The sequence below is a fragment of the Phoca vitulina genome, unplaced genomic scaffold (genome assembly GCF_004348235.1).
Source record: "Phoca vitulina isolate PV1807 unplaced genomic scaffold, GSC_HSeal_1.0 scaffold2, whole genome shotgun sequence".
Taxonomy (NCBI): domain Eukaryota; kingdom Metazoa; phylum Chordata; class Mammalia; order Carnivora; family Phocidae; genus Phoca; species Phoca vitulina.
The window spans coordinates 57644622-57672064 of NW_022589705.1; the positions used below are offsets into that span (position 1 = coordinate 57644622).

The 27443-nt window shown below is 39.6% G+C and overlaps 1 protein-coding gene across 1 annotated transcript in view; it reads left to right on the forward strand.

Annotated features, from left to right (window-relative positions):
- USP24 (ubiquitin specific peptidase 24) overlaps positions 1-27443 on the forward strand; it is a 133843-nt gene that overhangs the window by 42548 nt on the left and 63852 nt on the right. The window contains exons 8-28 of the mRNA XM_032428169.1: positions 873-938; positions 3755-3829; positions 4402-4560; positions 5717-5831; positions 6030-6133; positions 8264-8371; positions 8555-8650; positions 8735-8896; positions 9091-9138; positions 14470-14577; positions 15246-15395; positions 16038-16169; positions 17016-17127; positions 18227-18303; positions 19311-19451; positions 19621-19674; positions 20944-21059; positions 24009-24075; positions 24198-24308; positions 24987-25085; positions 25179-25352. Coding sequence (XP_032284060.1) covers positions 873-938; positions 3755-3829; positions 4402-4560; positions 5717-5831; positions 6030-6133; positions 8264-8371; positions 8555-8650; positions 8735-8896; positions 9091-9138; positions 14470-14577; positions 15246-15395; positions 16038-16169; positions 17016-17127; positions 18227-18303; positions 19311-19451; positions 19621-19674; positions 20944-21059; positions 24009-24075; positions 24198-24308; positions 24987-25085; positions 25179-25352 — 2274 coding nt within the window. The remainder of the gene's footprint in view (positions 1-872; positions 939-3754; positions 3830-4401; positions 4561-5716; positions 5832-6029; positions 6134-8263; positions 8372-8554; positions 8651-8734; positions 8897-9090; positions 9139-14469; positions 14578-15245; positions 15396-16037; positions 16170-17015; positions 17128-18226; positions 18304-19310; positions 19452-19620; positions 19675-20943; positions 21060-24008; positions 24076-24197; positions 24309-24986; positions 25086-25178; positions 25353-27443) is intronic.

Here is a 27443-nt window from a genome sequence, read left to right on the forward strand (position 1 = left end):
CTAGTTCTTGAATTCATTTAGAATTTCTTTATATATATTACGTAAGATAGAGATCCAGTTTCGTTTTCTTCCAGATGGATAACTAATTGTTATAAGATCCTCTAATGACTAATCCCTGTTTTCTCTACTATTTTGATGTGTTGTCTCTATCACATGTCAAAGCCCCACATGTCCACAGGTGTGTTCCTGGACTTCTGTTCGAGTCATTCGTTCGTCTGTTCATTCTTTGCCCATCTGTATACTATTGCTCCCCTGTTTTCACTGGTAGCGCCAGTCTGCCCAGCATTGTTCCTCTCTCAGATTCTCTTGATCATTCTCATAGTTGGCTCTTTGAATATAGTCAACACGTCAGGTTGTCCTGCAGAAAATCCCACTGAGATCATGTTTGGAATTGTGTTAAGTTTATAAGTCAGTGTGGAAAATTGCAGTACTGGTCCTTTCCATCCAAGAACATGGTATCTCCTTGTTTATTTGGGCCTTCTTTTATGTATTTTGGTAAAGGTTTATAATTTTCTTCATGGAAGTTTTTGATGATTTTTGTTGAAGACACATTTCTTCAACTATTCTGTCCTTGTTCAAATAAAAATTTTTAGTATTCTGTGATATGAACTTTAAAAATCTTTCATCCAGTCCTCCAAAGTTTTATTGGCATATTATGATTTAAATTACATTAAATTTCTATAACAGTTTAAATGGATTGACATCTTTATATCAGTTCTTCCTATCCAGGAGAATGGTTTGTCTAGTCATTCATTCATGACTTGATCAAGACATTTCAAATTGTCTCTGATATATTAAAAGCGATTTGTTAAATGCCGAAAGGAAAAAACCCTCTCGCATTGATGTCTAACTTGCACTGTCCTTGTTTTCAGGCAGTCTCAGCATTGGTGCAGCCCTTAGGGGTGTGTGCAGAGTACCTCAATTCCTCGGTGGTTCAGGTAAGATGAGGCCACTTTACACTTACTCAGAAGGTGACCTAAGACACACCAGCAGTCATCATTATCTTTTTATCAGGTTGTTCAGAATTGTGCCTCATCCAGAGTAACTTCTTTTTTTCAGATTAGCTATTCTTCTAGTAAAAATATTATCAGAAGCTAACTAAAAAATAATTAATAATTTAAGGTATAGGAGACCTCTAATATTTAAGAAGATTCTTTACCTTTTCAATTTATTCTTTTATCAAATATAATTTATATACGATTACATGTATTTTTATTTCCTTATCTGTAAAATAGGCGGCATATATCCCAACCCCCTTCACAGGATTGTTTAAGGATTCAGTGCCATTACGTATTAAATTAGAGCAGTGTTGAGCAACCCACTGGGCTTACTTACTAGCCAAGTGACTACTGAATAGCAGCCTAATGGCACATCTTGTCTAATTTCCTGCCACTGCAGATTGTAAGTCAACAGGTCATCGCATAGTCGAAGCTGGGTGTGTCCATTTTCTAATGCTTAAGGCCTGTTGTACTTTCTTGTTTCCTTTCCATTTCAGTTAACAAGTTTTACTGAATGAAGTGTCACTTTTAAATATCTTCATTTTTTATTTTCTTTGTAAATAGGTCTGTGAAACCTGTAACTTTCACAGAGATTTTTTTTTAAGTCACTATAAATGGCTTTGAAAGCATCGTGTCCTTTGGAAGCAATGTGTTTGTATGCACTGTTCCTTCTTGTTAATATCTCATTTACTTAGGGCCATTTTAACAAGGGAGATAGGATTTGTTTTATTAGGTTCTGGAAATTTCTACCATTTTTAAGCGTTACATGCTTTCTTTAAATGTCAAAGAAATCCAAGATTTTTAAATGAAATCAGATGGCTATTTATATATTTCTTCATTCTGGATATTAAGTTCTTTAAAAACATTTAGTGTTCTTTCAGCTTATTAAACATACAATCATTAGTTTTGTAGTTGAAACACTAAGACACTAAGGTAAGATGTAAGAGGCAAAATCATTTGACTTTTTAATAATTTAATATAATTATTAATAATTTAATACTTGGCTTTTTAATAATCAGAGCCAGGATTGGATTTTTAAACACTCTTTACCCATGCATTGCTCTGTTGGAAAGAGATTTAGCATAAATATCCCAGCTACTAATTAATATTAAATTCTTTAGAAATTCTAGGTTTGATAGAATTTTTAGAATTTTATAGAGTTTTATAAAAAGAATAAAAAAGTATTGAATTTCCAACCATAGCATATTTAACTTTAATTATTTCAGTCTATCCAACCTTACATTTATTCAAGAATATATTCATGCCATGAATTTATTCTCATACCATATTCACATCCTATTACTTGACATAAATTAACAATTGTCTCTACTACTTGCTACTTCTGTGACTTTGGAAGACATATGTAATGTCTGTGGCTTGGCTTCCTTGTCTGTAAAATGGTGATCATGCTGTCTCAGCCACAGTGGGAAGTAAGCAGGGCTGGTGCTGCTGATGAGAACGGTGTGCTTGCCTCTTACCCTAACAGCCCCCAGTCCTCACTGTACAATGGGCATGAGTAGAAAGGAAGAGATTCTATTTGGATAATTGTCTGATGTCATTTTAATTCATTGCTAATTCCTTCTTGGCCTTGACAGCCAAATATTGTCTATCTTCTCTTGTCACCAGATAAGTTTTAAAAATTATTTTACTTAGATGGAAGTGAGCATTTACACCTAGCTAATATTTTCCTACTTCTCACGTAATATTTAGAGTCAGTTATTTGATACTGCTACGATTCTGGAGCGTTGTGTTGTATGAGTCTCCTCTAGAGATCAGCACACAAAAATAGTGCATATTGCAGCACATTTTTTGTGCTCCGTGCTTATATTAATTTGTTAAAATCAAATGCAAAATATTTACTTTATTACAAAAATAATACCTACTCATGCTTCATGTTTTAGTTTATGTGTCTTTGGTTGCTCTTTAAAAAGACCCTTATGAGGGATGCCTGGGTGGCTCAGTCGGTTAAGTGTCGCCTTCGGCTCAGGTCATGATCCCAGGGTCCTGGGATCGAGTCCCACATCAGGCTCCTTGCTCAGCAGGGAGCCTGCTTCTCCCTCTGCCTGCCACTCCCCCTGCTTGTGCTCTCTCTCTCTCTATTACAAATAAGTAAAATCCTTAAAAAAAAAAAAAAAGACCCTTATAAGAATCACTGAATTCTGGGGTTCCTGGGTGGCTCAGTGGGTTAAGAGTCTGCCTTTGGCTCAGGTCATGATCCTGGGGTCCTGGGATTGAGCTCCGTGTCAGGCTTCCTGCTCAGTGGGGAGCCTGCATTTCCTGCTCCCTCTGCCACTCCCCTGCTTGCGCTCACTTTCTCTCACTCTCTCAAGTTTATAAATAAATAAAATCTAAAAAAAAAAAAAAAAGAATCCCTGAATTCTACTCCTGAAGCCAATAGTGTACTGTATGTTAACTAACTAGAATTTAAATAAAAATTTGAAGGGAAAAAAAGAAACATCAAACTTGTATTGGCAAAAACAAAAAAAAATTTAATAAAACATATTTTAAAAAATAAAAGGACCCTTCTAAGATAGCAGTGACAGGGACTGCACCCACATGGTATTGAAGGAGCTGGGGCATGGAGTCCCTTGAGGGCCTACTTAGGATGGTAGTAGCTAGCTATGGCAGCTGATACTGGAATTGAGATCTTTGCATTGCACTTTCTCCTTTGTGAAATGTGAATGAAGAAGTGTCTCCTCTCTAGTTCTGGAGCAGCATCAGGAGTCTTTATTAAGTGCAGCACTTTTGTTCTGCAGCCGATGCTAGACCCGGTCATCCTTACTACGATCCAGGATGTGCGGAGTGTGGAGGAGAAGGACCTCAAAGACAAGGTAAATCCTGTCTCCAGCCAGGTAGGCCCCAGTGCCTGTTCGTCCGTGGAAGCACAGCCAGGACCTGGGGCGAGGTTCACACACCATTATTCTTTGGATTCTGGTCACACACTACTCGCATCAAATTAATTATACATTTTCAAACCAACAGGTGCTTTTTCTGAAGCACCAAGTTGGCATTAAATCTTACCAATAGAGTGAATTTAGGGTTCTCAGTAACTGATACTATTCAGAATTTTACTTACATGTTGATTTAGATAGTATTATAATTGGTATAGCATTGAAGAAGCTTTAAAATAATTCGATACTACAAGCTTATCCAAAGTTGTTTAAAGCAATTTTAACATTTAACATGATTTATTTTGTTGACCATGAAATTCTCACAGGACCCTTCCTTTTGCTCACCTGTGTGCTAACTTTTGTTTAAAAGCAAACTAGTTAATTGACCATATGGAGTATCAGATATCACCAAACCATTGCTGTTGAAAACGTCCTATATTCCTGTGTGTGTTTTAAGAATTAGGATCAAAATGTTTTCATGGTTCCTTTTTTGTTTGTGCTTTTAATAAAAGAGATTGGTTAGCATCCCTGAGCTCTTGTCTGCCATCAAGTTACTCTGCATGCGTTTCCAACCGGATCTGGTGACCGTGGTGGATGACCTTCGGTTAGACATCCTACTGCGCATGCTGAAATCACCCCATTTTAGCGCTAAAATGAATTCCCTCAAAGAAGTAAGTTTTATATTTGCTTCTAGAAGACTTAAAGCACAGACTCTTTAAGCTCTGCCAAAACTTATGGTCATTAATATAAAAATGTTGGGAAGTGAAGAAGAATGGTTTCTTGTAATCATACAAAAAAGAGAACAATGATTATATATAAAATGGTATATAGGGTTATAATTGTTAATGTGATCTTTTTATATGTGTTCCATTCAAAATTCATTCTCTGAAATATTTGAAATAGTTGTGTTTTTATGAAATTTCCTAGAACATAATTCCTTGGAATAGACCATTTGAGATTTACTTTTTACCCTAGGGGTATACTTCCTTTTGTTATATTTCAGATAGGTGTTTTCTTAAACCAAATGTTCTAACTGGGGTTGGGACAAAAACAAAAAAGACGACAACTATGACGATCTAAGCAAAATGCTGGAAATATTTTCCTATAGCTTCCTAAACTTCTTCCAAACATAGTTGGTTTTGGTGAGTATAGGTGGGGCCGGTATAGTTCAGTCATAACTCCAGAACTTAGTCATTTTTCCTGAAGTTCTGTATTAATTAGGATTCTTTACTGCAAGTGGAATACACTCGTTGTGAACCCATCTGGGGCCAAAAGAGGAATTAAATGGAGGAAGGCTGGGCTGTTTGACATGAATGAAGGATTGACTAGCCAGACCATGTAAGGGCAGGGACACGTGTGGGCGGCAGGAACAACTAGAATTGGAGACCTGACCACTGCCAGGACTCTGTCCAAGTCTTGTCCCTGCTTTTCTGAACGCGTTGGCTTTGCTTTCTCTCTTCCTACAGAGTGACATTTTTTGTGGGGTAGACATCATGGCCATAGAGGGTCCCATTACCAGGGAGGGACTGGCACTTTCTCTCTGGTCCCAAGTATAGAATTTGAAGGATGTGCGAAGGTGGAAGTTTGGTCAGATGCTCTTCCCCGAGCCATCCAGGGAGTGCCATTCTTGGCTCCGTGTTCTTTTTAAAGAGACATCAGGAATAAGTAGTCTGTTAACTTACTACAGCAACTGGCCTTCAGTACATTTTGGCTAATGATCAGACCACATTGGAACACTGTGTAAGTCACAGGATATGTATACATATATATGTAGGTTTTGTTTATGCATACTTGCACTAGTCATTCACAATAATCCTGTCTTTTTAGGTAACCAAACTAATAGAAGATAGCACTTTATCCAAATCTGTGAAGAATGCTATAGATACAGACAGATTGTTAGATTGGCTGGTTGAAAACTCAGTTCTGTCAATTGCATTGGAAGGTAAGTTGCTTTAAAAAAAATATTTCCTAACATAATTATAAATAATGTATTTTTGTACTAAAGGTAAGAAAATGTTGCTTTGACTGTATTAGCCTTTAAATGTTGTTGCAAGTTCCTGTTGCTTTGAATTAATAGAATCGTATTTAGAAAGTCAGCGTTCACTGTATCTATCTGCCTCTTGGGTGTCTTTTCTCTTAGGCAACATAGACCAAGCCCAATACTGTGATCGTATAAAGGGGATTATTGAACTCTTGGGCAGTAAATTGTCTTTAGATGAGCTCACTAAAATTTGGAAGATACAGGTAAGTTGATCAGAATTAATTTTGCCTTTTTCCGGTATTTCTGGCAGAAGGAGAGGGAGAAGGGTGGTGAACGAGCAGGGAGATGGAGCTTCTATCTTGCTTTAGCCACAGCAGCTCTACTCAGATCTGCTTACCCGCTTGGGGCTTCTGTCAGGGTTGTGTATGTGAGAAAGGCTTGCGCTGCTCAGAAGATGTGGAACGACTGAGCGCGTCTAGTCTTCTCGTTTCCAGGTTAACACAATGAAAAGCTGTCCCGCAGGCTCCCCAGCAGCGCTAGGACAGTGTGTCTCTTGTTTGCCAGTCTCATGTTCTTTTCACCGTTTGCTTATCAGTTTTCATGGATGAGTTTTTCCTGTTGGGTTGTTACGTGAGGATAAGAGTCCTACTTACTTGAGTTCCCAGACCGCATCTCACCAGGACTCCCCGCGGCCGCCACAGGATCGGCCACGCCCCTGCCTTTTCTTTTCCTTCGGTTTGTTACTAGGCCGTTGGACTCATTTCCCCCCCACTTTCCTGGCACCCTCTGTAAGTCTCCTTTACTAACTTGTTTATTCTCTTCTTCTTTGTAGATACTAGTTTCTTTCACGCCTTAGCCCTTTCCTCAGTCTGTAACCCCCCGGGGGGCAGTGCCTCCCCTCCTGGGGCTTGGAGTGTGTTTGGATGCCTCTGACACTCAGAACTGCGTTCGCCATTCAGACCTCTTGGCACTCCAGTGCCGTGTACCTAGATGCATAACTATTGCGCCTTCCTGCATGCCATCTCGTAGGCATCTCAAATTCAGTGTGTCAGCACCTCGTCATTTTCCAGGCTATTTCAGTAATGGTATTAGCCTTCATCTAGCTGCTAAGCCACAAGGAGGCCTGGAGCTCACCTTGACTATACCCTTTTAGTCACTGTATCACTCAGAACCTAGTCAGGAAATAGACGCTGTACTAGGTATTTCAGAGGGAATTGGGTACAGGGGCTTGTTTACAAAGGCCTTGCTGGGGTGGAAGAGCAAAAGAGAGAAGTAGGAATGCTGGAGGAACAGAATGGGGAAAGGGGCATCTGAAGTCCAAGGAAAGGAAGCGGCTTTGGGAGGTGCTTTCATGGCACATGCTGGGGTGCCAAAGAGGTGGCCCGGCCACCAGGGCTTCTCCCTTGCTGCCACCGATGCCAGCACCCACATCCACTCCCTGAGCACGAACCAACACTTCTTTCTTCCTCTTCCCTTCTCATCTCCCAGCAGTGCCTCCCATGGGCAGAAGATCACGGGAGCATAGCCAGGAGAGGAAATGCAATTCGCAGGCTCCCAGCCTAGCAGCAGAAAGCAGACTATAGAAAGTTAGGTGCAGGACTGAAAGAAAACAGTCCTGGGGCCTATAAATCTTGCTTCCCATAAATCTTGCTTCCCATGTCAACTGTAGTTGAATACTCCATATAATGTTGTTTTGTGAGTGAGTTTTGAATCCACAGAAGGTTGAAGATTAGAGGCCATGAAATAGATACTGTATATCCCTGCTACATTCGGTGAATATATGTATATAGTAGATACTGAGCAGATTCTTGTAGAATTGAATCTAGAAAAGTCTCTGCCTTTCAATTCCTTCACATGGTATGCAGTGAGGCATGATGGAGTCATGTTTGAGGTTATAGAGTGAATTTTGACCATAAAGTTGACCACGGCCTACATCACTGAAGCAGAGATTCACTGGCCATGGGATAAATTAATATTAATTGAAATTATAAAGTATCTAGGAGCAAAATAAAAAATAAGGTAGATGGTACTCTCAGCTGCGGCCCTCAAGCTCATTTATAAAGTGCTGGAAGCAAATATGTTTGTTCTGTACTCAGTTCAAAGCTTTATTAGCCAGTTGAAAATATTTCACTTTCCTCTTGAAATGCATATATCAGATGAAGAACTTTACTCTCATCTTTTTAAAGATTTAATGCTGCTAGAAATTTATACAAGTGATGGCCATTAACAATGGTTGCTTCCTGTAGTTTCGCCAGTGTTATCATGCAAGTGAATGCTGATCAGGCTGTCTTGTTGCTGTTTTACTTTGGCTCTGTCAGTTGCTGGGGAGAAGTGTGAGGGTCTTTCCAAGTTGCAGGACGTAACTTTCCCGGGACCACTGTCTCCTTTTCCAGTCAGGACAATCATCTACTGTGATCGAGAATATCCATACTATTATTGCTGCAGCAGCTGTCAAATTTAATTCAGATCAGCTTAATCATCTGTTCGTTCTCATCCAGAAGGTAAGTGTCCAGAGAACTGCAGTTGCTTTTAAGTTTTTCTAAAAGAAGCTCATTTTGAGGTCTCCCCCCTTTAAGTTAAGTAACTCTTCTTACTTTGTTAAACCATTTTAGCTCAAGTGTAAAGTTTCTGCATATTTTGCCCATTTGATAAAATTGGATTGTCTTGTCTTTTCTGTTCCCCAGAGCTGGGAGACTGAAAGCGATCGGGTAAGACAGAAGCTGTTGAGTCTGATTGGACGAATAGGCCGGGAAGCTCGCTTTGAGACTACTTCTGGAAAGGCAGGAGAATCAAATTAATCTTTCCAGCTACAATGTGGTCTGACTGGTGTATGGGCTGGCTCATCTTGTGTGGCATTATTGCAGGTGTTAGATGTACTCTGGGAACTGGCGCATCTTCCAACCCTGCCCAGTAGCCTTATTCAGCAAGCCTTGGAGGAGCACCTGACAATCCTTAGTGACGCGTATGCTGTGAAAGAAGCAATCAAGAGGAGCTACATCATTAAGTGCATCGAAGATATTAAAAGGGTCGGTTTTATCTTTGGTCTAGTTTTGTTGTCAGAGCCATAGTATTGTAATTAGAGCCAACTAATTTTCTTACCCTATTATGTAAATTAAATTAAATGTCCTACCTGGAAACTCTTGTCTTAGAGTCCAAGATTGGGAAATTATAGGTACTGCTTTTACCAAGTCACTTATATTTCTCTTAAAATTAATTTCAGCCTGGAGAATGGTCAGGTTTGGAAAAAAACAAGAAGGATGGATTCAAGGTAAGAATTTGCAGATGGAACCGCCTAAAAGGTATACTAATTTAATAATTTCTTTTAATAAGTGATATCATAATTTTAAGATAATCTCTTTTTGTGTCTCTTTGAGTAATGTTCAGATAGAAACTGCTGTTTAAATATTCACGAATCCAAGGTCACATTCACAGAGTAGTTTCATTATATTGTTTCCATAAAATTATAAGACCTTTAACTTAGTTTTTTCTTTTGTAAAATAAATGCAAAGTCTGCACAGCTTTAATAAGTACAGTGGATTCTGCATAAAGTATCATGCCTATTTTTCTGCCATGAGGGAGAAATGGAGGAACCCTCATAGAGTAAGAAGAAAGAGAGAAGGGAAGAAAGAGGGTCATGCAGTGCTGGCATGCCGTCGTTTTTCAGGTGCCTGGTTCAGAGGTGTACATAAAGAAATTCCTTAGTGAGTCCTGCTGCTGGGGTCTGATGCCAGGAGGTGGTCTTGGGTAGCGACTGCTGTGGGAGCCCTTCCCTGCTCAGGGCTCTGGCCTCTAGGCTGCAGGGGACTTAGGGGCCACCCTTTGAAAGCATGGTTACCAGAGTAAGCAGTGAGGACTGTAGCTCTCCTGTCGCTCCAGTGCTTCAGCATCCAGCCCGGGCTCGAGGGGGCTGATCACAGGGCCACTCCCTGGAGCCACATCCCCTGTTGCCGCAGCCCTGACCAGAGCACTGCGCTCGTCCAGCCGAGGCCCTCAGGTTGCCCAGGCCAAACGGAGAGCCTTGTAGCAGGAGGGATCTCATCTTACTGTAACATAAGAAAAGGTTTTGGTGAATAGCCAGGGGCTTAGTAATTTCATTGGTTAAACATTTTTCTTGGCTTTCATAAGGAAGTATTTCTTTAAAGGATCTTGAATACTGCTAATTTTCATTGGTGTATTCAGGGACTCTTAGCTCTTGTTACGAGGCTGTGGTGATTCAGTGGGCTTTTATTAAGTTCTATGTGGTCATCAGGTTTAGTTGAGGACACGTAAGAACTTTGTGTTTTATATTTCTGACACTGAAATTTGGTCAGGTGAATTTTCTACATAAAATCTAGCTTTAGAGATTTTCAAAAAGTCACAGACTGGAGCTGATGATGCCCAGGTTATGAGAAATCTTTCCTTTAATTCAGCAGCATTGCTGTCATCCTCAGATCCAGTTCACATTTTTCCAGTTTTCTCAGCCCAGCAGTTTGGATAATTTATTGCAGCCTCTGCCTTTCACTTGGACCTCATCCAGAGTTCTGTAAGGAGTTTAGATCCTTCAGTAGTGATAGCAAGAGGAAAAGGGTATCTATCGAAAAATGGTCTTTTCTTCTCAGGAATAGATACGTTTCTTTATAAATGTGAGGGGTCCACGCCGAAGAGACTGTTCCCTCCCTCCAGGGAAATGGCTTTTGAAAGCAGAAACCCCTTCCCACTGTCTGTTCCTTCCTCGCTGCAGCTCAGGCTCAGTGTTACTTAGCTCTCCTGGTCAGGTCAGCAGCATCCCTGCGTCTTCACTGCCTCTCTGCAGTCACTTCATTCATGCCTGTTGTTTTATGACAGAACTCAAAGAGCAGCAGGGCAATTTTTGGAGTCATTTCATGATACTTGAAAGGAGTACTCTTCCTTTTTTTTTTTTTTAATCTCCCACTGCTCCCAGTACAGAAATTCTGATGGACCATTATTTCGTTCCAAATAACAGTACCTTGCATTTATATAGCACTTCCTAGTGAACTAAGTGCTCTTGCAGATACTCTCTGAAAGTACACACGGCTGAGGGGGGCAGTGGGAAGATCAGAGCCCCCTGGATATGACTCCAGGCAGGGGGGTGAGTTATATCCTGCCACTAAAGGTGTTTTTCTATGCTATGCCCTTTCCTGCCAGGCAGCAAGGTGGGCTGACTGGGGATTATGTCTCCCTGCCAGGCTACACAGAAACTAAGCAAAGGGTAAGACAAGATCACCCACCTCTTACTCCCCTCCCACCCTGAGCTACCTCTCTTCCCCCCAACTGATTCCCCTTCCCTCTGCTTTTCACACTCTTAAAATTCCCAAATTCCACTGTTGTGTTCAGAAAGTCTGCCCTTTATTTCTTAACTTTATTTCTGTAGATTCTGCCAGGATACCCTTGGCTCCCTTGGTCCTCTTTCCTTTGCTTCCTTTATACCTTCCACTGTTTACCCCCAACCCTCTCCCTCTTATTTCACTTCTTTTTTCCTTCAATTAAAAATTTTAAATGTACTCATCCAAAAAAAAAAAAATGTACTAAACCAAAAAAGTCATTTTTACTCAAGTAGTGGTATTGGTGTATTCCCTAAGTCATTCTCTCAAGGTCTCCCCTGGCCCAGCGCCTGGCAGCTTCTAAGTAGATGCCCGTCCCTTCCTTTCATTCCTCCCCTTCACCCTGTTGAGGACACTAAAATCATTACTTACCCAGAGTGCAGTGGCCTCTGCTTGCTAAAACGTGTAATTGAAAGCAAAAGTAGCAAGATGTCCTCAGTGCAGTCTCCCAGTGATGTGGTTAGCACGGGAGGAAATACTTTTTTTCAAAAATGCCCTCCTGTGCAAAAATTGGTACTTCAAATCTAGATAAATGGCTAGGCCTGGAAAAATAAGATAGATGAGAACGTGGGGATGTTCAGCTTTGAGAAGAGAATTCAAGAAAGCATATGAACGTGTTCTTCAGAGACTTAGATTGTGATAGAGAAGTTTGATTCCTCCCAAGAAGTCACGGGAGGCCTGTTTCAGTATGAGAGGGCAGCGCATTTTCTGTGAGAGCAGTCTGCCATCGAATGCACTGCCTCCTGAGTTCCTCATTGCAGGAGACACTAGGAGAACAGTCATTTAACAGATGTGAGTGAGGATTTAGGCGTAGGTTTGCAGGCTGCACCAACTGACCTCTGAGGCTTCATCTAACATTGATTGTCTACTTTGGACATACTGTTAACCTCCTCCTTGTGAAACCTCAGCTCCATTACCAGGCATTATCAAATATGCTCATTGTAATTGTTCACCATAGTCTCTTGCCCCTTTGGTAACTGGAGAAAAATCATTAAATTTTTCTTGTAACTTAGCAACATAGTGTCATAGATACAATTAAATAACATCTTTTCTGTTCGCTAATAAACTCTAGGAAGATTATATCAGAAATACATTTTGAATTCCGATTTTATATGATTTCCTTAATTTTATTGAATAGTGAGCGACTTTCAAAGGATGATTTTCTATGTTAAATAAAAATATTCTAGCCATAATTGACTTAGTCTGTCATAATGATGCTTTTTTAATATATCCGATTATTTGCTGAAGGGTTCATATTTATATCCTAATGTTTATAATCCTTTTGGTAGGTATCAGTTTGGACTTAAGCCCTTAGAGTTTTATTCTTTGTCATTTTGCAACTTTTATATTTTAGCTGCAATATGTAGGTAGTCTTGCAAATAGTTGGCCTTTAATATATACCTTATTTCTCTGATTCTAAGATGCCCGTGATTGCAACCTGCATCACAGACCTAATAAGTTTGCAAAGGAGAAAAAAAGAAATTGCACATTCTAGTTTTACCATTCATTTGTTTAAATTCCCACTCAGAGTCTGAATGTAAGGCTCTTTTTGACCAGTATGCAGAGCTTCACTGGCACAGTGCTTTTCATTATCTAGAGTAGTGATTTTGACCGCTGAAATCTCTAAGAGTGACTGTATAATTTTGAGGCATGTGAAAGAATATGGGATTTTGTGTCCTTGTCCTTTTTTGTAAAACTCAAGCTGCTTTTTTTCCTTAATTGAGTTGCATTGTGTATACTACAGGATGAACGGCTTCTCTCGAATTATGGGTGCACCTTTGGACAGAGACATTTAGTGCTGGGTGACAAAGCCCTTCACAGCGTCTGAGTCTGTCACACCAAATTCTCCCGGCTATGAGAAATGCTTTAGATTGAGACCACTGGCAGTTTTCTTTGCTTTTAATTGAGTTGACAGACACAACAGGCTAGTCAGTGTTACATCATAGTGCCATCTTTTTGATAAGAGTTTTAAGTAACAAATCCATGATCTAAATTTAAGTTAAAAAGCCATCCTTGTTTGGTGCTATATAAACAAAGTCACAGCTAAAACGACAGGTAGATGAACAAATACCTTTCATATGCAGCTAAGGGTACATGTACTCAGGTAAGGACAGCTATGTCAAAATTTACTCCTACACCTAGTGGCTGCTGAGTTACTTTTGACAATTGTAAGAAGTGTCAATTTCAGAAATGTTGAAATTTATAAAACCTGTATCTTAGAATCCAGGAAATATGGTATTTGCTGATTGATTGGCTAATCCTCAAGAAAACCAGTATGGTTTTTGGCAATAGCTCTCTCGAATATACATATTCGGTAATACGATGTTTTCCTGCCAGAGACAGAAAGTATATTTTTCAAAAGTATTTTCCACCTTGTAAAGGTCTTCATCTTACAGAAACACTTGGGAAGAAAGAAGAAGGCTTTAAAAACAAAAGCAAAATTCAGCCTTTAAAGTAAAGGCTAAGGACTTAAAACTTCTACTCAGTTTTTTAGAGACTTAATCGATAATTTGATTAATAGTGTTAAACGGACAGTCTTCCAAATTTTATAAATGTCTTAGTTAGAAAGATGCTATGTATTAAAGAGCAGTTCTTTTAAAGATTATTTCACGAACGTCAGACTTTTCAGATATGTACTATGAAAGATCTGGATTGTCGTGTACCAGTTTCAGAAATAACATTTGAAAGTGTTATGAAAAATATAAGGTATAAATGTATAGTGGCTGTAATAATTAATAAAAATAGAATTCTCTCTTGCAAAATTCTTTTAACTAGGACGTACAAGAAGATCATGAGTATTTTCTTTAATATTTAGACCATTATTGGTATCTTGATCATATCATCGGTATCTTAATCACATAATTATAGAAAATCATATTTTTATACCACTTATCAGCCAGCTCAGTATTATCCAAGGTAAATTTTGACCATCAGTTTATTTCATTCCAACATGTCCTAGCAGCCTGTGCTACTTAATCTATCCTCTGAAGTTGCTAATTCCTTGTCTGTTTTTTGCTGATGTACCCCTATACATTTACTGTCACTTCACATCCACTCCTGTTTGCAGTTCTTGGCCTTAGGAAATTGCATGCAGAATAAGAAGTTGAAGACTGAATTATGAATGCATGGAGATGAGCTCTAAGTGAGCCAGTGTGAAGAGAAAAATAATAGAATGTGTAGCCATAAAACCTAATTGACTTGGGAAATTTTTATAGCTAATAAATTTAGCCTGCCGTTTATTTCTAGCTTTAACTGATGTAACTTCTTTTTAACTCTAGTCATCTCAGCTCAATAATCCCCAGTTTGTATGGGTGGTGCCGGCTTTGCGTCAGCTTCACGAGATCACCCGCTCGTTTATAAAACAGACCTATCAAAAGCAAGACAAGGTAAGGGAAGAGCCCTGTTCAATGACTATACAGTTATATACACAACTGTTGGAATAACAAAACATTAAAGATCTTGCTGAGTTTATCGTCACTGTTTTACATTTTTATGATTAATATCATTCATTTATATTCTCTAATAATCTTGAGTTTAAACATCATTCTACTTTCATTTCAATGGAGCTTTTCTTTTGGTCTATCCTGAACTCATTTCCTTTTTATTTCCTTAATTTATTGAAATGATTACGCCAGTTTTTAAAAGTTAGAATGGTATTTTGGAAATGCGTTTGGAAAGATGTAAAGACATTTGATCTCAGGAAGATTAGATTGTTTAAGGACCTGGAGCTTCCTTGGTGGGAGAGACTTGGGAAGAAAAATCCGGAAAAGTACACAAGCAGTGAAATAGTTCTTTGGAAAGTTGCCTTAAAAAAAAAAAAAAAAAAAACTTTCTAGAAGAAAAAAATTATCAGAAGTTTATTAATTCCCTTAATTCTAACTATATGCACACTAGATGATTTTATTTGCTTTTGTGCAGGGTTGGGATTGAAGAAATCCTTAGATTCGCTGTCCTTCACTCACCTAGGACCATGTGCTAAAACAGAAGCTTGTGTTAAACTGACAGAATCACTGCAGATTCTCATACCATTTTTCTTTTTGTTGTTTTTGCCAAGAGCATTATTCAAGACTTGAAGAAAAATTTTGAAATCGTGAAATTGGTAACGGGAAGTTTGATAGCCTGTCATCGACTTGCAGCCGCTGTGGCTGGACCCGGAGGCTTAACTGGTTCGACACTGGTAGACGGCCGATACACTTACCGGGAGGTATCTGGCATTGCGCTTTTGTGTCATGATTTACAGCATTCATCTGGCTTTTTGCACTTGAACTATAAAAATAATAGTTGTTGGGTGTCACTCGAAAAGAGGCGGTGTGAGGTATCTTTGTAGTGACAGAACAGTTTTGTGTTTTGGCTATAACCATTTTAAAATAAAAGTTGAGAAAATTGTTATTTCTGGGTAAATCTTTCAGTAAATCCCCTAAAAACTCCCTGTGATAAAGTGATAAAGATAACCATCTTTCTTTTGTCTTTCTTCTGAAATAATAATTGTCAGTTCTGTGGAGAATTGTTTCTTAAATCAACTGATTAGTAACATTGTTTTTAAAAATTGGAAAAAATCTTAACTCACCACTTGTGAGTTTGTGGTATTTTACTTTGAGATTGCTGAAATGATATTTTACTGACATCCAAAGTCAACTGAAATTGGTAATAGACTTGAAGTAGCTTCCAAAACATTGTGCCGTCAGCTTACAAACAGATGTCTCACATTTATTTTACTCTTAATTATATGAGAAAGTGTTAGGTAGAACTCTCTCTTTTTTTTTTTTAATTAAAAAAATTTGTTTTTAATTTTGCTTTTAGGTAGGAATGCCTGGAGTTAACTAATTAGCATTACTTCTTTTTGCAGTATTTAGAGGCCCATCTAAAATTTCTAGCATTTTTCTTACAAGAAGCTACTCTGTATCTGGGTTGGAATCGTGCCAAGGAAATCTGGGAGTGTCTTGTGACTGGCCAGGATGTTTGTGAATTAGATAGAGAGGTAAGAAGATGGTAGGGTGGATAAAATAAGGCAGAAGTGGGACTTAAATATTTTACCTTTTCTGTATGTCTCATATTTTTTGTGGGTCTCACATCTTTAATTCTAAACACTTCTCAATTGGCTAAGCATACATTTATACTAACAGGCCAGGAACTGTAAGTGCTGAAAAAATACTTCATATAATATATATCTAGGACCTAAATATATGAGTTCTTTGGTAATTTTTATACCATTCTGGATAAGACCAAATTCAGAGTGAGCACAGCTACAGAATTCTTGGTGTGTCTTATGTTTTTTCTCCCTCCCATGGAACTAATTTCAAGTTACCAACCAGAAACTTTGAATTCCTGTAATGATGTTGCACCCCAGAAACACAAAGAAGAATAAATGCCTAGACAGATTTTTTAAACTATAATTAAGCAGCTGAAAGTAGATTAAGCCAGGAGCAGAACACCTGACTTGGCGTATTTTAACAATGAATTGCTGTCTGCTCATCTCATTTTACAGAACTATAACTGCTTCATAGCATTGTTGAAAGGACCACATACATGCCTTTGCCTAGCACAGTGGCTGGCCATAGCAAGGCTTGTTAATAAGCGTTAGTGGAGAAGCCCAAGTTTAAACTCCATTGAACAGTGTGAGTCTATATTTGCATTATCTGGGGGAGAGGTTGCTAGAACTGCTTTATTTAGTTCCAGAGTACCAGGCATTTGAGTTTTCAGTGGTATTTTGTCAATAAATATTTTTGAAGATTTAAACATAACTTATCTTCACTCTCCCACTTTGGAATATGTATTTGCCTGAAATGGATTTTAGTTACAGGGTAACATTTGTCTTGATCCACAGATGTGTTTTGAATGGTTTACAAAAGGGCAGCATGATCTCGAGAGTGATGTTCAACAGCAGCTTTTCAAGGAGAAAATTCTTAAATTGGAGTCATATGAAATCACAATGAATGGTAGGAAAACAACTTAAAATCTTTTTTTCTCATTTAGTTAAGAAATTTTATTCTTTCCTTTCCCTCTGAGTCTACTTCTCAGAAGCAACTAATCAGTCTGGAATATCCTTCTGGACTTTTCTTTACATCTATGTAAAGAAACATATGTTTATATACACAGATAAGTTCCTTTTTATGTGAATGGTATCGTATGATTCATTTTAAATTATATGGTCCGATAGCTCAAACGGTCAAATGGTGGCATGTATCAGTACTTCACTCCATTTTATGGCTGAATAATATTCCATTGTATGAATATACTACATTTTATTTATGCATCCATCACTTGATGGACATTGGGTTGTTACCACTTTTTGGCTATGATCAGTAACACTGCTATAAGCATTTATGTACAAGTTTTTGTGTGGACGTTAGTTTTCATTTCTCTTCAGTGTATACTGAGGAGTGGAATTGTATCCTGGAACTAACATTTGAAGAACTGTCAAAATATTTTGCAAAATGGCTGTACTGTTTTATACTCCTCTCAGCAGCATCTGAGGGTTTCAGTTCCTTCCCATCTTCAGCAACACTTGTTATTATCTGTCATCTTTATTCTTGCCGTCCTGGTGTGTGTCAGGTGTTATCTTGTGGTTTCGGTCTGCATTTCCCTGATGACTGATGATATTGAACATCTGTGCATGTGTTTATTGACTGCATATAGTCTTTGAAGAAATGTCTATTCAAACCTTTTGCCCATTATGAGTTGGGTTGTCTTTTTATTGTTGAGCTGTATATTCTGCATAGTAGCTCCTCACTGGATACACGATTTGCAAATATTGTGTCGCCTTCAGTGGGTAGTCTTTTCATACTCTCATAGTCCTTTGAAGCACAAAGTTCTTGATTTTGATGAAGTCCAATTTATCTGTTTTTTTTTTCTGGTGTTGTTTGTGCTTTTGGTACTATATCTAACAAACCATTGCCTGATCTGTGGTCTTGAAGATTTATGTCTGTTTGGTCCTAAGAGTTTTACAGTTTTGGCTCTTGGTATACTTGGAGTCTTTTCATTGGTTATCTGTGGTACTTAGAGTGCATGAATTTATCTGACCTTCTATAATTTCAGGTTTTAACTTATTTAAGACTTTTTTTGAAAATGTGAATCTTTGTGATCATCGATTGAAACGACAAGGAGCTCAGTTGGTGAGTACATTATTCTGAAATCTAGGTAATTTGGATAATCTAGTAAAACACGACAAAAAAGGTGTAATTTTGTTAAAGAATGGGCATCTCCTCGACTGCCGTCTTCTGCATTGACGACAGGGCTTCTCTTAGAGCGTAACGGAGGTCCCCCTTCCCAGCACAGCAACACCTCGCCAACTGCCTGTGAGAGCACAGTTGACTCTCCAATCCCTCCGTGCTTCTTGCTGACCTGGGGCAGCCAGCAGCCTCCTGTGGCTAGGTGAATGCAGGGTAGGGATCGTTTCATTGAAGCTTCCAACTCCTCATATCTGGTAAAGGACATGTTCCTAAAAAGTAACAACATCTTTAATTCTGAAGATGAATCTTCAGTTCATCGCAGTGGCAGGGATTTGGGGAAAAATTTTTAGGAACAGTCAATGAAGCCGGAAAATGAGGATCCGTAGAATATATATAGCGTATGTTTATATTTACATATGCACCTTAAGAAAGACAGACAAAAAATAACTCTCTTTTCTAAGACCTAACTCTTTTGATTCAAGACCTGGTTTTCTGGATGGTAAGAATTTTTTAAAAATCTCTAAGGCCTAGATCCTGTCACTTGAACTGAGCTTTGGGAAGACCAGATTGAGCCTCAAGGATTATTAACCACTTCCAGCCGGGCTCTCTTGCCTTTTGGAGAAAAGCTCTTGAAGATGGTGCCCACCTCAGTCCTATGTGTTTCCGCTTCTGTAGTCTGTCTGGGTAGATTTCCAGCTTGGGTTTAGGAATATCTGGAGAAAACTCTCCATATCCTGGTGGCCATGGACATAGCCCAGTGTTTCTGTGGGTTTTTTTCTTTGTTTTAAAGTTCTAAATCAGCACAACAGTGCTCTCGCATGTAGCTTAGTTTTTGCAGCCTTAATTCGTATTAAACATAAAAGGTGTAGACTTGAGGGATATAATAGAAAATAATTGTCTGTAATTTTGTGACCTTGGTGTGCTTTACAATTTTTTTTTCTTTTGAACAGTATGTAGAAAAGCTGGAATTGATAGGAATGGATTTCATTTGGAAAATAGCCATGGAATCACCTGATGAAGAAATTGCTAATGAAGCTATTCAGTTAATCATAAACTATAGTTACATTAACCTAAATCCTAGATTAAAGAAGGTGGGTGCTCGTGCACAGAACAGAAGATTTATATATATATATATGTTTTTATTGATAAGTTCTCACCCTTGGTGTGCCTGAAAATTGGCTTTTTTATTTTGATATTTTGCTCTTAATAATGATTGCAACTAAATGTCGGACTAATTTTAATTTCTTTTATCTCTTGTAGGATTCTGTATCATTACATAAGAAATTTATTGCTGACTGTTACACGAGATTAGAAGTGAGTGTTAAATTTCCTTTGAACCTATTTTTGAATTTCATTTGAACCTGTTTTTGAAATAAATGCTTTGATATTTTTCCTTTTTTAATTTTATATTGGGATCATGTAAAATATTTATATTTGTGGCTGGATTCTACTGAAGAATTTGTCAACAGTACCTTACTGTCACATAGGGAACAGACATTTGCCTTGGTTCCCCCAGTACAGAAATGTCCTTTATGGGAAAGCTTTCCTTCTCTTTCCACCACCCCTCCTCCCCACTCCACCCACCCCCCATTTTGGGGTATAGAAACTGTCTTCAGAAAACAGGTCTGCTATACATTCCACATTTCTTTTTTTCTTTCTTTTTTTTTTCTTAAAGATTTTATTCATCTATTTGACAGAGAGAGATACAGCAAGAGAGGGAACACAAGCAGGGGGAGTGGGAGAGGGAGAAGCAGGCTTCCTGCCAAGCAGGGAGCCCGATGTGGGGCTCGATCCCAGGACCCTGGGACCATGACCTGAGCTGAAGGCAGATGCTTAACGACTGAGCCACCCAGGCGCCCCTACATTCCACATCTAATAGATTCTTTTCTCCTTCTCTTTCTGTCCAGGAGTTTCATGAAAGAACTTGCTTTTCCTACCCTTACCCATTTTCACCCGAGACTGTATCTTAAATGTTATTAAAGGCCTCGCAGGACGCTCAGTAGTTGGTGGTATTGGTGGTCTTTGTCCATTAGAAGCCTGCTGTGTGATACCATCTCACGTCTATTTCCAGCATGACGGTTAAAGCATTAAACAGTCATTTTCATTCTTAATTGTACTTAAATTTTATATCTAATGGAGAGTATTCCAAAAACATAGGCTGCTGCCCCCAAGTGTCAATAAATTAACCTTCTGATGATGAATATCTGCTTGAATCCGTACAGGATTTTCCAAATTGTGACTTCCATCCAGATAGGTCATCATAAGAAAACATTTAAAATATTCAAATACCTTAAATGAGGTACCATTCAAGTTTTAACATATGTAGAACAGTAGTTCTCAACTAGAGGTTCTTTTGCCTCTCGGAGATCATTTGGCAATGTCTGGAGACCTTTTTGGTTGTCACAGCCAGAGAGGTCCCCCTGGTACCTAGTGGTAGGTGGGTAGTGACTGGAGGTCAGAGATGTTGCCAAACAGCCTGCAAAGCCCAGGAAAGCCCTCCAACAAAAAGTTTCCAGCCCAAAATAGCAGTAGGACCAAGGTTTGAGAAACCCTGATAGAGAATGATTGTTTCCTGTTTCATAGGCAGCCAGTTCAGCACTTGGTGGCCCCACTCTGACGCATGCTGTGACCAGAGCAACAAAAATGCTTACAGCGACTGCCATGCCAACCGTAGCAACATCAGTTCAGTCTCCTTATAGGTAAGAGTGACCAAATTATGGCACATCCTTGCCTGATGCAGGAATATATATGTATGTATATATATATGTGTGTGTGCATATATATGTATGTATGTATCAGTTTGAAAAAATAAAAAATAACTGGCTGCTTTTTTTGGAGATGCCTCAATTGTGGATTTCTTCCTTTTATGTCATAATTTTTGCAAATAGTCATATCCTGAGAAATTGTATGACCACATCATACTTCCCCAAATCTGTATATTTTTCCCTGAAGATCCGTAGGTCATCACCACCACCACCCAGGTATTGCTCTGCCCCTCCCCTCTGCCTAGTGGTCAACTTCTGTTGTTTTGTTACTTTTTTTTTTTGTCTTTAAATAATTTTACTTTGACTCTGTGAAACAGGAGTAACCTACTCTTTGCAACAGACTACAGATATATTCATTGTACAAAGAGCAATTTTTTCTACTTACGTAGACATAACTTTTCTCCTTGTGCCCAAATCAGGGCATTAACAGCATAAGCAAAATGAAATGGAAGATGATGGTTAATTAATATTGTGTGTTATAATATTATCAGAGTTAAAACATTATTTACTTAAAATTATTTTTCAAAATAACTTTTAATAAGAATTCTATCACCAAATTCCAACTTTGAACTGACTGACTGACGTCTTATCACATTGCCGTATTTCCAGTGTTTCAGTGTTTTCAGATACTGTCAGTGAAATCTGAGTTCAGTATTTGCTATAGTTGTTTGATATGATGAGGAACGTAGATGAATATTCAGAAACGTTAGACTGAAGGAACTCAAATGCTCCTGTGAGGTTTTATAAGCCCTTCATTCTTAGCAGCCCCAAACCAGTGGTGTCCAGGAAACCTTGTCAGGTGCTCAGAACAAGGCTTACTTTACTGCGCTCTAGTGATGGGTGCTCAGATTGTCTCTTTACACTCTTGGAATGTCTTTATGTGTGTATTTGTTATTTATTTTTATTTACAGTTCTTTTTTCTTTTTAAAGCCTTTCTTTAGGAAAGGAATCAAAACAATATATCCTTACATTCTTCATCTTTTTTTTTTTTTTTAAAGGAGTTGAGTACTGGGTAGCGATATTTTATTAACATGAGAGATGCCAATAAAACTCAACCCTCTTGGTGCTCTTTTTAAAATGCCAGAAAGTGGGATGCCTGGCTGGCTCAGTCGGTAGAGCATGCAACTCTTGATCTTGGGGTTGTAATTTCGAACCCCACGTTGGGTGTGGAGATTACTTTAAAATCTTACAAAAAATGGTTAAAATGGTAGTAAGTGATTACAGAGTATTCAGCTCATAATAACACTAACATGAGCTTTGCATTCCCATATTGATGGAAGTGTATTTCATATAGGCTTTCATTGAGAATATGTATTGAGAATTCCTGATTACATGTTTGTAAGATGTGGTCCATCTCTGCCTAGGTCCTTAATGATTCATTTGTCTGACAAACCAGAGTAGAAATGCATTGATGAACTATTGGATCGGGATTTCCAAACTGCAACGTCTTTAAATAAGTGTGTTTTTTGTTTTTCTCTTTTTATAAGTGATTTTTATTCTGAATCAGTTCATGTTTGTATGACTACAGAGCAAAACTACAGGATAGTTTTTAACTATTCTTGTTATAAACTCTGAACACTGTTAATAGGAATATATAATTTCAAAATTGCATGTGAACCAGGACACTGTAGTTGATCTTATTTCACTGGTTTTAAGAGAACTTCTCAGTGACCATAATTGAGTTATTCTCTCATCTACACCATGTTCTGCAATGCTGTCTGTGATTTAATTCATTATTGAGGCATAATTAAGTTCACTCAGTCATTCACTTATTATTAGCACTTAGATATTTCCTAAAGATTTTCTATCTCAATATCATATTCTAGTCTTGCCCATAGCCTGAAAGGATTTAGAACTCTGTATTTAACAGAACTATTAGAATGTGTTTAACGAACTCTTTTTAAAGTGAAATTTCCAATATTGCTAATCAGCAAACCAGACCAATTGTTAGAAAATGGTAGTATCTTTTTTCAGATTTAGAAATGTCCCTATTTGAAATGCCTAGACTTTCTGGAATAGCACATGTTTAAATTAAGGGCACTTGGATTTTCATCTCTTGATGTTAACACATGTAATGTTCTCTTTCATAAAATATGGAGCTGTGAATGTATAAGCTGCTGAATGTTGGAGTCGGAGTCCTATGAATTCAGATAATAAGTAATATTCCCTAAGTCGGACCAAAAGGGACCTCAGGTCTCATTTTCAGGTGTGCTAGAGCTCCACACTTCCTGGCCATATGTTGCCTGTTCTTGAGATGGTTGTCTCCTGATGCGTGTTGATTTCTTAAGTACTTTGAAAACTGGTGGTTAGATAATAAATTCTTATGCTTGTATGTTTTACCTATATGGGATGTTCATTTAAACCAGATAAACAATTGTTTGTCCTTCACTTCTTCCTCATTCTCAGACTCATTAAAACAGCAAGTGTTATTTGTGGTAGACTTACTGGTTTGCATTTGTCTTCTGATTTTCAGGCAGTTCAGAACTTGGTGAGAGAGAGTCCATGTGTTTACCAAATTATGTGGCATATTTTAGTTGTAGGATTATGAGACTCAAACTTACTGATAGTTCACTCTTGGTGGATTGATGGACAAATAGACCTGGAGACCCAGGTCCTCTCTCTACAGAACAGCTGTTTACAAAGAGAGGAAAGGACAGGATAGGAGAGGACACCCGGAGATGCTTGTCCTCCCTGACTCTTTGGGTGCGTTCCAGCTGTGAGCTAGTTGAGCCACCACCCCCTCCCCCTTGGGTGCAGGGGAAGTTTAGTCTGCAAATTTCAGCCTTTGACCAGTGAGTGCTAACTGTGTGGTTTTGGTGAAGCAGACCGGAATCAAGCAATTCATTTCAAATATGTTCCAAAAAAAATTTTTTTAATCCGTAGATCCACTAAACTTGTAATAATCGAGAGATTGCTGCTTCTGGCTGAACGCTATGTGATCACTATAGAGGTAAGCCTCTCTTTTTAAAGTCACTTTATCATCGTATCATTAGACTGGTTGTTTTCGGTGTGTATTTCTGAGATGTTTCAGTGATGCTGTGCGTCTGACTTGTTTGACATATCTTTTTCAAGGATTTTTACTCTGTTCCACGAACTATTCTACCTCACGGTGCCTCATTTCATGGACATCTTTTAACTCTTAATGTTACATATGAGTCTACCAAAGATACCTTCACTGTAGAGGTAGGTTTACGTTGAGCCCTGGAGCCGTTCTCGTATTGTCTTATTACTTTTAGTTCTGCGAGAGCATTGTGGGTTGGGATAGCTGTGTGAGCGACTATTCTCCAAGCTGTTTGGTCAACAAATCCAGACTAAACACCTGCAGCAAAAGGGAAGTAATGAGGTAGAAGCAGGCCCGTAAGTGAGCACGTGATAGAACATCAGGTGGTGATGAGTGTTCTAAAGAATGAGTAAGAATAAAGCTGGATGATTTGGTAGAGTGATGCATGTATGTGAAATGTCATAAAAAGATGGGCAGGGAAGTGGTGGTGACATTTGAGCAAAGATGGAATGAAGTGACAGCAAGCCGTTTCTGGGGAAGAACATTCCAAGCGAAGGGAGCGGCAGGGACAGAGGCCCTGCCGTGGGGCTTGCGTGGCTTGTTCGGTGACAGGCAGGGTAGCTGGTGGTGGAGCGCAGAGAGAACGGGAGAGCGTGGCGACCCCGCGCAGAAGGACTTGAGATTTGATTCCCGCGAGATGGCAAGGACGGGGGCAGGAAAGTGGACATTGAATTACTGCAGAAGGGGAGCCTCCCAGGCAGGGAGTCTTGTCTGTGGGGTCTCTGCTGTTGTTCCCGGCTTCTGGAACAGCGCCTGGTACCTGGTCCCTCCTCACAGTGATGTTTGCTTTTATCGTGCAGGCCCACAGTAATGAGACCATAGGGAGCGTGCGGTGGAAGATAGCCAAGCAGTTGTGCTCGCCTGTGGACAACATACAGATTTTTACCAACGATAGTCTGGTAGGTCTGCTCCAAGTGTTGGCGGCCCTTCAGCCTGACGTGCACACCTCCGTCCTCCTTTCCTCTCGGTAATTAAGAAACCGCTTTTTGCAGCTGACGGTGAATAAAGATCAAAAGCTCCTCCACCAGCTGGGCTTTTCTGATGAACAGATCCTCACAGTGAAGACTTCGGGCAGTGGGACCCCATCCGGGAGCTCCGCCGACTCCTCAACCAGCTCCAGCAGCAGCGGCAGTGGGGTCTTCAGCTCCTCGTACGCCATGGAGCAGGTACAGGGTGACGGTCCGCTGACAAGTCAGAACTTAATCTTCGTGCTTGTGCCTTCGGCCCATATAGGCTTGGCTGACTGGGTCCTTTTCTGTCCGACCCGTCCTGACTGATGAGGTTCCTCATGAGGGAACAAGTGGAGACAGCCAGGGGACTCCTTTGTGTAGAGATCGAGGGTGAAGAGGACCCAGCGGGGCCGACGACAGGGGAGCCAGAGAGGAAGGGGAGAGCCAAGCGAGGCCAAGCAGATCCTTGACTCTGCCTTTAAAATGCATCTAGAATCTAGCTACTCTTGTCTGCCTCCGTGGCTTCCGCATGGGTCCAGGCAGCCGACCTGCCTCACCTGAAGTGTTTTGGCAGCGCCTGTGGGCTCTCTCGGCTCTGCCCTTACCCCCCTCAGCCTCTTTGCTGTGCGGCGCCCAGGAGCCAGGGCTCTTCTTAAACCGCGGTCACATGGTGCGCAGACCCTTCTGTGGCTTCATCTAACTAGAGGAGGAGCCCGAGTCTACCCTACAGGGCTGATCTCCTGAACCCTCGTGGCACTTCTCTGAGATCACCTCCCGCGACCTCCCTCGGTCCCACCGCCCCTGCTGTACCGGCCTCCATGTTGGTCCTCAGACTTAGTACGGTCTGTGCTCTTGCACTTCCCTGTGTCTGGCATGTTCTTCCCCAGTATCCTGGTGGTCCTCTCTCACGTTCTTAAGCTCTCGCTCAAATATTGCCTTCTCAGTGAGCCTTCTTTGGCAATCTTATTTAAATTTTTAACCCCATCCCTGCCCTTCGTATTTCCCTTCCTGACTTACTTTAACATATTATATGTTTTATCTTATTTAATGTCTCTCTGTCCCCAATGAGATATAAACTCCATGAGAGCAGGCTTCTGTCTGTTTTGCTCATTGTTGTATCCCCAGCACCTAAAAGAGTGCCTAGAACATAATAGGTACTCAATCAGTATTTGTCCAGTCATTTCATGAATCCACCCATTTATTTGGTACCCTCTGTGTCAGGACAGAGCTTGGTACCAGAGTACAGAACTGATGGGCCTGGTTCTGCTTCTTCGCTTTTACAGTCTAGAGAGGAAGACCACACCAGACCTCATGTAAAGGTATTCAAATAGCACATGAGGTTTTTTTCATAGTTATATATATTGCTTTAATTCCAAATAGAAGATGTTTGTGTACTGTGTTTTTTTCCTAACTTACCATAAACTTGCTATAGATCTCAAGAACTCCTCGGGGCTGGTATTAGGTAATGGGTTTTTTTCTTTTTTTTAAGTGACTACACTTACATAATAGTAAGAATTTAAGGAAGGGGGTGCCTGGGTGGCTCAGTCGTTGAGCGTCTGCCTTCGGCTCAGGTCATGATCCAGGGGATCTGGGATTGAGTCCCACATCGGGCTCCCTGCTCGGCAGGAAGCCTGCTTCTTCCTCTCCCACTCCCTCTGCTTGTGTTCCTGCTCTCGCTGTGTCTCTATCAAATAAATAAATAAAATATTTTTTAAAAAAAAGAATTTAAGGAAGATCCCACTCAGAGTAGTATTATAACAGTTAATCAATAGCAGAAACAATGTACAAGCATGCCTTCACTCATTGCATTTTGCAGATGGTGTGTTTTTTACCAATTGAAGGTTGGTGCCAACTCTGTACCAAGCAAGGCTGCTGGTGCCATTTTTCCAACAGCATTTGCTGACTTTGTGTCTCTGTGTCACACTTTGGTACTTCTCACAGTATTTTAAACTTTTTCATTATTATATTTGTCATGATGATCTATGGTCAGTGATCAGTGATGATACTATTGTAATTATTTTGGGGCATCACAAACCGTGCCCATACAGGACGGCAAACTTAATAAATGTTGTGTGTGTTCTGACTGCTCCACAACCAGCTGTTCCCACATCTCTCTCCCTCTCCTTGGGTCCCTTATTCCCTGAGACACAACAATACTGAAATTAGGCCAGTTAGTAAACCTGTAATGGCCTCTGGGCGTTCAGGTGAGAGGAAGAGCTATACATCTCACTTTAAATCAAAAGCTAGGAATGATTAAGCTTCATCAGGAAGGCATGTCAAAAGCTGAGTTAGGCCGAAAGGGAAGCC